The following is a 13,851-nucleotide window of genomic DNA, read 5'->3' as shown; positions in this document are numbered from 1 at the left end:
GGGGAAGTTCATTTTCACAATCAGAAATCAGAAATCCTTGCACCAGCACAACTAGTTTGCCGGAATCCACTCAAAGAGTTTTGCATCACCAAATATTCCAGGGGATTTATAAATTGTGGATCCTTTCTGAACTCCTGTTAACCCCAATTAAATGTGGCAGTAATGTGCTGAAATTGGTGCCTTAGATAACAAAATTGTGTACTTTGGCTGCAGCCAAATGCCTTTCACACATTTGCATGGGAAGTAAACACCGTTGAACTCTGATCTTACTTCCAGGTGACCATCCATTTGAATGAGTGGCCACTTTGGGCTTTTGCTCACAACCTGCTGGATCTTGAGCCTCAGACATAAATGCGCAGTCGAAGCACACATTGAAACAAGCACCCAAGCTTTGATGCTGTTTAACTACATTGGATTGCTTTCCACGGGGTCCACATTTGATTGCACATCCCGATCCATGTACTTGTGCAACTACTACTCCTGCATAAGCATGATCCAAATCTCTCTCACCGATACCTTACATACAGACAGAAGTTGTAGAGGACATGAAGTTTAGTAATGAAGATGTGGCCTGGGGTAGAGGATAAGGGCTAAAATGGAGATAGTCCATATGGAACTATATGGAACATAGGAAGCTGCCTTAGACTGAGCTGAACACTACATTCTTCTAGCTCACTGTTGTGTACACTTTTACAGATGAGTATTGGTATTAGTTTGTTGCAGCAAAATCTACGAAGAGTTATGTGGTGCCTTAAAAATGGTAGACGTTTTTGTGGACTAAAGCCCACTTCATTAGATGCACGAAGTGGCACATATACAATATTGTCTGTACTGACTGACAGTGATTCTCTGGGGTTTTAGACAGGAGTCCTGTTCCCAGCTGGGGACTGAACCTGAGATACACCCCTTCCCCTTTGCCAGATGGGAGTCGGATGGTAGCAGAGAGCAACTCTGTGACCAACTGTGGGACAGTGAGGTAGAGCCCGAGACAGAGGGGAAAAACATAATTTCCTGCACTGCAAATCCTTTCCCTTTCTCCTTTGCTCCCATTAATCAATGTAAAGAAAAAATATTCACCCTTGACCACTAGCAATCCTTCCCCTTTGCGTTCTGATCTTTTAGTCGACATCTTCTGAAAGGGAGTTGTCATAGTTATATAACTATGAGAACTAGCAACTTGCATCTCCACTCCCAAGTTGAGATCTTCAAGTGCTACTCCTTACTCAAAAGATCCTGCATCATACAGTCTGCTGGGAAACATCCAAAATTTATGATGCTAGTAATAACCCTTCTGGTACCCAAGTCCCTGAAGAGACATAAATAACTCAGGAGTTCCATTTAAAAAATTGAATCCATATTTATTACTCTAACACTTCCCTAATGACACACATACACCCTGAAGGTGCTTCTAAAGATAACTGGTCCATGGGGCATGTACAAAGGGGTTGAAAAGGGGGTGACAGGGCAAAAAGGGAAAGCACCTCTGTTTCTGTGGAAATGTAAAGAATCCTTTTTAAGGTTGGCCATCGCAAGTAGACAGCATAGATTCCAAATGAGTACCATTGAAGCTTTGCCAAATGCCATGGTTAAGATACTGTTTCTTGTACTGTTAGTCCAGCCTTTGCTTGAAATCAATCCTGCAGGCAATATGTGTGAGTGCTTCCCATGAAGGCTAGCTTCTGAGTAGACATGTATAGGCTTGTACTGTTAAGGCATCTGAATTGCTGTGCCTTCTTTGGGGAGCGTGATTCTTTGTGCTGCAGTTCCTCTTTTTAATGAAAATACAATTGCTTCTGATTAAGCAAGCTGATGAATAGGTATGCACTTCAGAAAGATAATTTTGACTGTGTGGAAGATGATGGCAGCAATAAAAACAGACCTGTATGCTCTTGGACAGAAAGGGAGAAGAAGAGACAGAAACAGAGACTGTTTTTACTCCTTCTGCCCTGAGTCAGAGCATCAGCTGCCCAGTGCTCAACCTTTTCTAGCCTTTTGCATTGAAAGCCAACATGGGTCTTACCTTTGGCTCAGAGGATGAACACAGCAATATTGTACCAGGCACAGGTGGTAAAGGGTACTTCTAGTTACTGAAGCTACTTGGGCTTCCAGTGACAGAACTGTTTCCAGAAGCACCCCCAGACTATATATCTGCTTCTTCAGGGGGAATACAGCCTCATCTAGTGCAAATGATCTCTTGAATTACCCACTCACAGAGCCTCTGTTTTACCAGGATTCAAGCCACACATGATTCAAATGTTGTGAAAAAGCAGATCCGAGTAGCATCAGTGTTTGAATGGCAACTTGCCCCAAAACTCCTAATGAGCATGCCCAGCAGCTTCATATATATATTAAATAGCATTGGAGATAAAATAGTGCCCTTCAACATGGCACCCCATAACACAACTGCCATGGGACTAAAAAGCACTCTCCCAAGTGCTAATCTCTGAATCCCATTTGGGCCCTCTCCAGATGCTGATACACACACACACACACTCACTCCTGTGCTTTTGAACTAGAGATGCATCTGTTCCATTTGAGATGTCAGCACTGGACTATATAAGTAGGAGATCTCATCTCCTTGTTCGATATTTATATTTATCAATAGTCTTGATTGCGGCACTTATTGCTTGATTGCTTGGGGTAATTATTGCTTATCAATACTCTTGATTGTGGCACTTGAACTAGTTAAAGAGCCACTTTTTACAATCACAGATTGCAATTTAATTCCACTTGTTTCTGATTAGTTCAGGTTTTCCATCTCAGTAGCTAGCAGAAGGTTGCTGGAATTCTTCTGAGCTAAGCAGCCTTATGAGCATTGCATCCCAGTGCTTGACTTTAGGAGGCTGGCTTCTGCTGTTTCTCTGACTCTGCACAGCGCTTTCCCTATTTCTGTGTGGATGCAAACCTGTGCATCTGCTCCACAGAGAGATACATAACACTTGTATCCTGCCATGGAAGGAATTGACTGATGGTGAACGGCTTTAAAAAGGAAATTGTAGGAGTGCCTCCCTTCTGATCTAGATTGTAACACTGGCTTTAAAATTTTGTCTCCTGCTGTAGTCCTGATACAGATCACCCCCCTTTTGTTGTTGTTCAAGAGTTAAAGCAACAATTTACTTAGAAGATCAGATCAAAATAAGTTGTAATTTGGATTTCTGTCGAGCCCTGGACCAAAGTACAGTCGTACCTTGGATACCGAAAACCTTGTGAGTCGAACACTTTGGCTCCCGAATTCCGCAAACCTGGAAGTGAGTGTTCCGGTTTGCGAACGTTTTTTGGAACCTGAACATCCAACGTGGCTTCTGCAGCTTCTGCAGCTTCTGATTGGCTGCAGGAGCTTCTTGCAGCCAATCGGAAGCAGCGCCTTGGTTTCCAAATGCTTTGGAAATAGAATGGACTTCCACAACAGATTCCGTTCAATTTCCGATGTACCACTGTATTCAATAAGCAATTTACTTGTATCAGCTTGGGTGAGAGGTTGTCCCTCTAGCGAGCCCTAATACATGTCCCTAGCAGCCCTCCTTTGTACAGAACACACTGGTGGTTTTTCTGGGCTTGAATATGAAGGGAATTTATGCAACCTGCTCTTTTTCTTAATTAGTAATGGTAGGCTCATCATTTGCAGAAGTTGGAATTTTGTTTCACGACTTGGATCTTGTAGAGGTGGGAACTTTTCATGAGAGGGAAACAGAGGTTCCCTTTATCTGGTCTGATGTGTATGGGTATGTTGTTATTTTAATGTTGTCCTTATCTGGTGTGATCAAAGTGAGAGGGGAAAAATAAAGTGGAATGGTCTCATTTCAAATCAGTTATATCTTACTACAGTATATAATTAGTGTATTACACTTTTGTTTTCCCCTGGTGAGCTATTTGACCTTTGAAGGAGCAGAATTTTTATTACTAATAAAATGAATAGCAGCTATAATGATCTCTGGGGAAAAAGAGTAGTGCCATATTGCTTCTAAGAAACAAGATATACTATCTGGCAGGTGGCCTTCCTGCCCCATCCCTGTGTTGCAGATCACATGTCATTATTCCTCAGGAACACCTGTACCTCTGGCCAGCTCAAAAATTAAATGGGCCTTTGCACTAGAAATGCATGCCAAAAGGACAAATTTATTTTTGGGTGGTTTTTTAAAATCGTTTGTTTTGTGTTGAGAAGATCACTATAATTGTTATGAGGTATAATAACAAAAATAATTAAAACATACTTTTAAAATATACCACTTCCTTCCAGTTTCACTTGGAATACATCCAAAAGTGGGACTTTGAATCATGCTAAATTGCCACCCCTTTGAAAACTGTTTGACTCTGTTAAAACCTGTAGTGATGCCCCTGATTACAATGAGACAAGCTGAAACCTCCTTGTTAGGACTCTGAAGACTATAAATAATGCATACGAAATGACGGAAGCAATCTGTTATTCTCAAAATATAATGACACAGATTTTTCTTTCATCACCATTTTATTTGGATTTAGAATCGGACAGTGCAAATTACACTGATGGCAATAAACTTTGTTGCCTAGCTCATCTCTTTACCATTATGTTCCCATTTCTTTTGCAGATTGCATGTGGCTCGGAGCACAATCTAGCAATAGTTGGTAAGTTGCTTCCATTATCAAATGCTTTGACAATTCATTTCCAGTTAGAGCAGAACCAAGAATGTACCACGTGTGCCAAACTTATCATTTACTGTATACTGTGATCAATGTGGAAATTGTGGCAGAGGACATGAGCATTGTACACAATGTACATAACCTGAAATGGGAAAATATGAATTGTTGGTGAAATGCTGACTCGAGTGAAGTTTGCATCAAAATTCTCATTGACCTTCAGTCAAGGATTTCTTTAAAAAGAGGCTGCAGATTCTGCTGCTGCCTCTTAACTCCCCATAAACTTATCGATTGCAGATGTAACCTTCAAGAAGCTGCTTGGCAAACTGAAAATGCTAGGGGCGGGAGAAATTTGAAGTGGGAGTGGATTTAGAGGCAAAGTCATTTTTTTAAAAACCGCAAGCCGTTTCAAGACTTCCATTTGGTTGTTTTTTCTATTAATACTTTGAAAGTTTGGAAAATTGCAAACAAGATGAATTATGTTAACTGCATGGATCTCAAATTCGAAAATTAGCATTATTATTTCTTTCATGGCATATCTTTGTGCAACCCTCAATACTGAACAAGCTGGCTGCTTCTCATCTATTCTATGCCACAGTTATGGGGAACCTCCGGCCCTTGGGGTTAATTAGGCCTGGCAGGGGTCCTTATTTGGTCTGCCAGGCCATTTCCCCCAAACCATGCCCAGCTGCCCAGCACCTGACATCAAAAATCAGGCAAATATTTTTTATTTGACATGGGAACTTTCACTGTCAAGCAGATAATAAGAAATCTAACTATGAACTAATCTGCATTTTAGTATAAGGAGGAAAATTCTATGCATTTACAATTTTTTTTTGGCCTACAGCAAAAAATGTGACTGGTTATCTTAAACAAAAAAAAAAATACTTTCTCATCTCTGCAGCTCCTGACCTTGTGTAGTTTTCCTCTGCCCTCTCTTTCAGTTTTCCTGATCTTGCTTTTCCCTCAATTGCTCTCATTCCTCTGCATCACTTCCCATTGTTGAATCCTCATTTGCTAAGCTGCTCCAACCAGTTTCCCTTGCCTTGTTGTTTTTATAAGCCCTCCATTCCTACTTCCTAAGCCAATACTCCTTTTGCCTCCTAGTCGCTTTTTCATGCGCTGCCTCTCCCTAAGAACTGAGCAGTTGAACAAATGGAAGACCAAAGCCCTTCTGCCTGCCTTGGCTCTCTGATATCAGGGCAGCTCAGCCAATCATTGCCATAGGTATTGCAACTATCATCTCCTACCAAACTCCTACTGCACCACAATGCAGATCATATATCATAGGTTTAGGAATGTAGCCAGCGGCAGAGCTTCATGCTCTGCCACCGGGGGCGGAGAGCAGACGCGCTGCCCCCAGGGACGTGGTGCGTGTTCTGGGGGCGGGGCAAGTCGTGCGCAGGGGCGGGACGTGCGTTTTGGGGGCAGGGCGGGCAGCCGCGATGGCGCCCCTGGGATCACGCTGCTCGGGGTGCCCCGCCCCCACTGCCCCTATCTTCCTATGCCCCTGGATGTAGTGCATTATTTCTTTGTACAATGCAAAATCTTAAATCATGCAATGGGTGAGCATCTTCCAGTTACTAGAATCTAGTACCCAGACAGCTTGACCTAGTGGCTAGAATAGTAGGCTTAGGACCTGGAAGACATAGAATAATAGAATATGGAGTCTTCTAGTCCAACCCCCTGTGATGTAGGAATCTCAACTAAAGCGTCCATGACAGATGGGCATCCTACTTAAAAACATCCAAGGAAAGAGAGTCCATCACTTTCTGAGGGAGTCTGTTCCACTGTCGAACAGCTCTTACTGTCAGAAAGTTCTTCCTTATAAGAATCTTCATTCTTTTAATGAAGCCATGGGTTTGGGCCCTATCCTCTGGAGCAGGAGAAAACAGGCTTGCTCCATCTTCTGTGTGACAGCCCTTTAGATATTTGAAGATGACTATCATATCTCCTCTCAGTCTCCTCTTTACAAGGCTAATCATACCCAACTCCCTCAACAATTCCTCATAAGGTTTGGTTTCCATGTTAATGTGTGGCCAAATTTTCTACCTTTCTTCCATCCCTCATCCCACTGGGAAATTGCTTTTAAGGGACGGGGGGACTTTCCAGAGTGGCTTTATGATACCCCCATGAGCAGAAGTATCAATTGTTACATTGTTGTTGTTGTTGTTAAAACAATTATAAGAAGAGAAAATGCCACTCCAACACAGCAAATCTTTGTTTTCTTTCTTTAAAGAAAGGTAAAGGAATCTTTGGCCCATTTAACCCACAAGGTCAATTTCTTCTCAATTAAGTTCTAGAGTTCTAGCTATGTTATGGTAAAAAGCATCAGCCCAGGAAACACTCCTAACAGATTATGAAAGGCATATTTCCATGGCAGAGTGAGCACCAATTGGGATGCAAGGCTGGAACTGCCTGATGGACAGACCTCTCTGTGATCCTGACAGTGTTATTTAGATGTCCGCGGCAGCCTTGTAAAGCAAGGGACGTGATCATGTGTCTGACGTGCGAACCCTGGGGACTTGGAGGACTGTCACTAGGAGATAATCATAAATTCTCTGTTTCTTTTTCATACTGCTCTAATAGTTGGGGGGGGGATCTTTTAGCATAGCACAGAGCATTAGTGTACAGCAAGAAAGCGCAGCATGCCATTCTATTACTTTTATCTATTATACATGATAAATCCTGCTTCAACTAGGTCTGCATTGTAAGAGCTTCCTGGAAGACCAGCATGGAGGCATGTTAACAGAACCCTCTCTTTTCTCATTGCTCTCCTAATCACATCCATAGGTTGTTAAAGGGCACCTAGCAGGGATTCTTCCTAACAACCATCGATTATTTATTCATTCTAGCATTTATGTGAGTTGGCCGTAGAAATTTGTCTCTAATCACTGTGTATTATTTCCCTGCTAATGTGAGTTTTTAAACAGGGGCAGGGAAAGCCATTCAAGATCCAGGGTTCAGAAGTCCTTCTACAATTATACAGTGTTAACTAAGCTGATTGAGACAACAGTAGAGCTGTTAAAAGCTAACAGTGAGCACAGGCAAATTCAAACTGAGCAAAAAGCAAGAGTTAATAGGTGGAATATCTAAATGCAGAGTAAATTAACGGAATGCAACTAGCTGAGCACAAATCGGTACATATATAAGAGGTGTCAGGCTGATCTGATCACAGCACAATTTAGACAAATATGATAAATGTGAAATGAGCAACATTTATGCTAGCTAACTCCAAGAAGCGAAATGAAAAAAGAAGTCCTAGCAGAAAAGCTTGGATCTTATTTACCCCATCCTCATTTCCAGGCTAGTTTTGCAGTTAATTATCCTCCCCAGATACCATAGGTGCCCTCATTTAATTGTACGCTTATATACTTGTTGTTGTTGTTTAGTCGTTTAGTCGTGTCCGACTCTTCGTGACCCCATGGACCATAGCACGCCAGGCACTCCTGTCTTGCACTGCCTCCCGCAGTTTGGTCAAACTCATGTTCGTAGCTTCGAGAACACTGTCCAACCATCTTGTCCTCTGTCGTCCCCTTCTCCTAGTGCCCTCAATCTTTCCCAACATCAGGGTCTTTTCCAAGGATTCTTCTCTTCTCATGAGGTGGCCAAAGTATTGGAGCCTCAGCTTCACGATCTGTCCTTCCAGGGAGCACTCAGGGCTGATTTCCTTAAGAATGGATAGGTTTGATCTTCTAGCAGTCCATGGGACTCTCAAGAGTCTCCTCCAGCACCATAATTCAAAAGCATCAATTCTTCGACGATCAGCCTTCTTTATGGTCCAACTCTCACTTCCATACATCACTACTGGGAAAACCATAGCTTTAACTATACGGACCTTTGTCGGCAAAGTGATGTCTCTGCTTTTTAAGATGCTGTCTAGGTTTGTCATTGCTTTTCTCCCAAGAAGCAGGCGTCTTTTAATTTCGTGACTGCTGTCACCATCTGCAGTGATCAAGGAGCCCAAGAAAGTAAAATCTCTCACTGCCTCCATTTCTTCCCCTTCTATTTGCCAGGAGGTGATGGGACCAGTGGCCATGATCTTGGTTTTTTTGATGTTGAGCTTCAGACCATATTTTGCGCTCTCCTCTTTCACCCTCATTAAAAGGTTCTTTAATTCCTCCTCGCTTTCTGCCATCAAGGTTGTGTCATCTGCATATCTGAGGTTGTTGATATTTCTTCCGGCAATCTTAATTCCGGCTTGGGATTCATCTAGTCCAGCCTTTCGCATGATGAATTCTGCATATAAGTTAAATAAGCAGGGAGACAATATACAACCTTGTCGTACTCCTTTCCCAATTTTGAACCAATCAGTTGTTCCATATCCAGTTCTAACTGTAGCTTCTTGTCCCACATAGAGATTTCTCAGGAGACAGATGAGGTGATCAGGCACTCCCATTTCTTTAAGAACTTGCCATAGTTTGCTGTGGTCGACACAGTCAAAGGCTTTGGCATAGTCAATGAAGCAGAAGTAGACGTTTTTCTGGAACTCTCTAGCTTTCTCCATAATCCAGCGCATGTTTGCTATTTGGTCTCTGGTTCCTCTGCCCTTTCGAAATCCAGCTTGCACTTCTGGGAGTTCTCGGTCCACATACTGCCTAAGCCTGCCTTGTAGAATTTTAAGCATAACCTTGCTAGCGTGTGAAATGAGCGCAATTGTGCGGTAGTTGGAGCATTCTTTGGCACTGCCCTTCTTTGGAATTGGGATGTAGACTGATCTTCTCCAATCCTCTGGCCATTGCTGAGTTTTCCAAACTTGCTGGCATATTGGGTGTAGCACCTTAACAGCATCATCTTTTAAAATTTTAAATAGTTCAGCTGGAATATCATCACTTCCACTGGCCTTGTTATTAGTAATGCTTTCTAAGGCCCATTTGACTTCACTCTCCAAGATGTCTGGCTCAAGGTCAGCAACCACACTACCTGGGGTGTATGAGACCTCCATATATACTTAGACCTCCATATATACTTATATACCTCCATATATACTTAGTATATAACAAAAAAAAAAAAAGCAGGAGAAATAATTTAGGCCTAGAGGTGGAGAGTTTTGGCCTTCTAGACACAGTTGGGTTTCAACTCCCATCAGCCTCAGCAAGCATAGCCATTGATCTGGTATTTTTTAACTCCTCTGTTGAGTAAATTTTATTTTCATGGGTAAAATGCAAACATGGAACCCAACTTTATATTTGCCTTGGCTCCTCTGCTTTGGAAATAAAATGCTGAGATGAACCAAAAACATCCCTCCCTTGAAAAAACCAAGGGGAAAACACACAATAAGATAAATGCATGGTGCGTACAGGGTTGTTGCTATTTTTGTTATACTAGAGTTATTCCCCTGTAGGAAACACAACATTTGTGAAGGGCCTTGATATTGGGAAGCTAACGGGAGCTAGTAGTTGAGGGAAACTCAGTAACAAGATTAACCTTGGTGGTTTCCGCCTTTCTAAATGCCTGTAAGTCCTGCTTATACAGCAACCACCACAAAAAAAACGCAACCTGCTGAGAAAATTACATACAATGTCTAATTTATCTCCACATAGGGGTAAACAATGTAGTAAATAGCAGTGGCACTCAACCACTCTGTCATATAAGTCCAAATGAAGTACGGTATTACAACAAATGTTCAAAAAGAACCCAATATATGTGGATCCTATGAAGTGCATCTTTTTACATCACTTAGGCCTCAAGCGGCTGAAGAAGCCAGAAGGCGAAACAGGTTGTTTTTATTCTGGAAAACCTTGCTCTGCTTGCATCTACTTGTGGACTTCGCACTTCATAGGATCCACATATATTGGGTTCTTTTTGAACATTTGTTGTAATACAGTGGTACCTCTACTTACAAATAACTCTACTTATGAATTTTTCTACTTACAAATGGAGCTCTGTCCGCCATCTTGGATGTGGTTTAGATAGGATTTTTTCTACTTACGAATTTTTAGATAGGGTTGCTTCGACTTACGAATTTTTTCTCCCAATGCATTCCTATGGGATTCGACTTACAATTTTTTTTTACTTACAAATGTATGTTTGGAACGCATTAAATTCGTAAGTAGAGGTACCACTGTACTTCATTTGGACTTATATAACAGAGCGGTTGAGTGCCACTGCTATTTACTACATTGTTTACCCCTATGTGGAGATAAATTAGACATTGTATGCAATTTTCTCAGCAGGTTGTGTTTTTTTGTGGTTTATGCTTGAACTGTACGTGACCTAGGTTCTTTTGGTGTTGGATTGCTTGATATACAGCAACCACCAGCAGTACAAATCTTTGCATTTCAGTGAATCATAGAATAAGCCTGGGAGCAGACCATCAGAGTAATTTAATCTGATGTTTTATATAGGTTAAGTCAGAGACACTTATTTAATGAGTCTTTCAGGATGCTTGGAACATGCTGTCCTCTTCCCATCACATCACATTGCTGTTTGCTGGTGTTGGAAGCTATATTACCACAATATCTTTTGGCTAGGGGAAATGGGCCTGTCCCTTAGAGGTGAGAGAGTGAAGGACACAGGTCTATCCAGTGACTCAGACCCAGAGAATGGAGTTTGCGGGAACCTAATAAGGGGTTATGGTTGGCATTCTATTCAGGGCTTTGGGGCTGTTCCGTGAGTCATAAATCATTGACTCGTTCTGTAGGTTTTTGAAAGGTGATAGAATAAGAACATAAGAGACTGCTCAGATCAGGTCGAAGGACTATCTAGCCCAGCATCCTGTTCTGTCAGTGGCCAGCCAGATGGCTGTGGGAAGCCTGCAAGCAGGTACATGAGTGCAACAACACTCTCCCCTCCTGCAGTTTCCAGCAACTGGTATTCAGAAGCATACTGCCTCCAACAGTGGAGGGTAGAAAATAGTCGTCACGCTTAGGAGCCATTGATAGTTTTGTGCTATATCACTTGCTCAAAATTGCAGGGGATTATGTCTCCTTTTTCCATCTTACTAACTTCCATTAAGTGGCTGTCATTACAGGGCTGAGACAGTTCTAATAGGACCCTTATAACCCTGTGCCACCCTACTTACTTTTCACTCTACTTAGTTGGCCACTACTTTACATATGATATGCTTATACAACCTGTGTATATTTTCATAAGTGAAATTTGGTTTTCTCTATTGCTACATATGCACATCTATGAAATCTGATGTGTACTGTGGCTTTGAAACACATACACACTTGGTAAGACAAAGCAGCAGTGTACATGAATACACTTTTTCCTTACGTGAGTATGTTTATGGAGGTAAATTTCACCTGCCATCGCCTTAAGATTGTTTTTGTTAAGGTAAGTGCTCCCTCCCCAATTTTGTCCTAATACAGCATTATTTTCCTATTGCACTGGGCTTTCCCTCTTAGGACATGACTTTATACAAAATGCATATTTGCTTATATGTTTATGAAATACACAGAAATATAAAATGAACTTATTTCAATGCATTCATTTTAATGAGTTGTGGTTTTTTGCCTATTTCAGGCAGTTTTCCAACCATATATTTTTTTTAAAAAATGTTTTGTCCTCCATTTCTGTAATGTAATTTGCCAGCTGCCAACAGAATTATCTATCTATTATCTATTAAATGCCAATATTTAATTTTCTGATTTATTTCAGAACTCTAAAAAATCTGCTCGATTTAGCTATTTTAAGCTCGTTACAGAAGTACACTGTGAGGGACAACAGCCCTGTGACATACACCTTGCAAAAATGTATCAGATAGACAGTTCTCTATATTACCAGCCAATAAAATTGTTACATTGTAGTTCATACTGCAGGGGGAATAGGAAACAAGAACTTCCTTTGATAAATCTCTATTTATATAACTCAGTGGAAAGTACACATTTTAATTTATTCACGTTATGTAATATAGTATAAAGATTAACATCTTTATCTTTCTGCCCTACTCATATCACCTATCCTCAATGATGTCCCCTCTCGGAATAAACTTTTTTGAGCTCATGCTGCTTCAACACTTTTCAAAATATAGTTCTTTCCACCACCCGCAGGCCAAGAATATACAAGTGAAACTCGGAAAATTAGAATATCGTCGAAAAGTGCATTTATTTCAGTAATGCAACTTAAAGGGTGAAACCAATATATGAGATAGATGCATGACATGCAAAGCAAGATATGTCAAGCCTTTATTTGTTGTAATTGTAATTATTTGTCATTAGGCGGGTCAATTATAAAAGGAATGTAATTAATGAAATGTAATAGCGATGTTTATTTTTGTATTATTGTAACTATTTGTTTTATTACTGTGGAATTTCCAAAAGAAAGCATTTGTAAAAATTAAAATAAAATAATAATAATAATAAGTTGCAATACTGAAATAAATGCGCTTTCAACGATATTCTAATTTCAACTGTAAAACCTCTACAGTAGTAGGAGAAGGGATGCCAGGAGTGTTGAGTAAAGATGTATATGTAGTTGTTGGTGTAAGCATGACATCCTGTACCAGTTTTGTTTTGTGGTATAAAATTTTAGGGGAAGTTAAAATAGCTGCCTGTCATTATTTACCTTTTTTTTAATAAAAAAAATAAAAAAATAAGAAGTAGTTTACAGTTCTGACAATGGGCAGGCATTGACTCAGCAGAAATTCTGTGTGTCCAGTGTGTCCTTTCAGATGAGGGCAGGGAATATTAAGTGCCACAACTTGTGCCTTCTTTGGAGAGTCTTCTTAGCCATCACAGACCAGATACCCACAAATGTATCTTTGTGAATATAAGCTGTGATAAAATAAGCCAGCAACGTGCAGTTGACAAGCTTGCATTCAAAAATGTCCAGTGCCCTCTGGTTCCTCATCACTACCACACCCTATTTGTCAGTGTTTTGACAGCGACGGGATACCATTACCGGCTAGTTATAAGAGACAGATGAGACAGATGTACCAATGTGTTTTACCCCTGTAGCAAAATCTTGTGGTGCCTGTCATTTGTGAGTGGAATGATGGTCTTAGTGTCACTCAGACGTCAGTTCAGTTTTTCGGCTTTTGATGAAAGTTGCTGAGGAGCTGGAACATGACTGATTAAGCTTTTTGTGCGTTGGCCTATTATGTAACACTTCTCCCTAACCCACCCCCATCCTGAACTGAGTAGATTATTTTATGGAGGTTTATATAATTAGGCATAGTGTGGAGAAGATGGATCGTTTTTTCTCCCCCTCTTATAACACTAGAGGCTCATTTGCATACTTCCCTCACCTAATTACAATCATGTGATGAAGAGGAAGAGCTTCAATCACTGG

At 40.9% G+C, this 13,851-nt stretch overlaps 1 protein-coding gene across 3 annotated transcripts in view; it reads left to right on the top strand.

Moving 5' to 3' along the window:
- Nucleotides 1–13,851, top strand: part of SERGEF (secretion regulating guanine nucleotide exchange factor) — a 96,303-nt gene that overhangs the window by 47,392 nt on the left and 35,060 nt on the right. For all 3 annotated transcript variants that reach the window (XM_035120459.2, XM_035120412.2, XM_035120430.2), the window contains one exon: nt 4,566–4,602. In XM_035120459.2, the coding sequence (XP_034976350.1) occupies nt 4,566–4,602 (37 nt within the window). The remainder of the gene's footprint in view (nt 1–4,565; nt 4,603–13,851) is intronic.

This window comes from Zootoca vivipara, chromosome 1 (assembly GCF_963506605.1).
Source record: "Zootoca vivipara chromosome 1, rZooViv1.1, whole genome shotgun sequence".
Taxonomy (NCBI): domain Eukaryota; kingdom Metazoa; phylum Chordata; class Lepidosauria; order Squamata; family Lacertidae; genus Zootoca; species Zootoca vivipara.
This window is presented reverse-complemented; position numbering and strand designations above follow the sequence as displayed.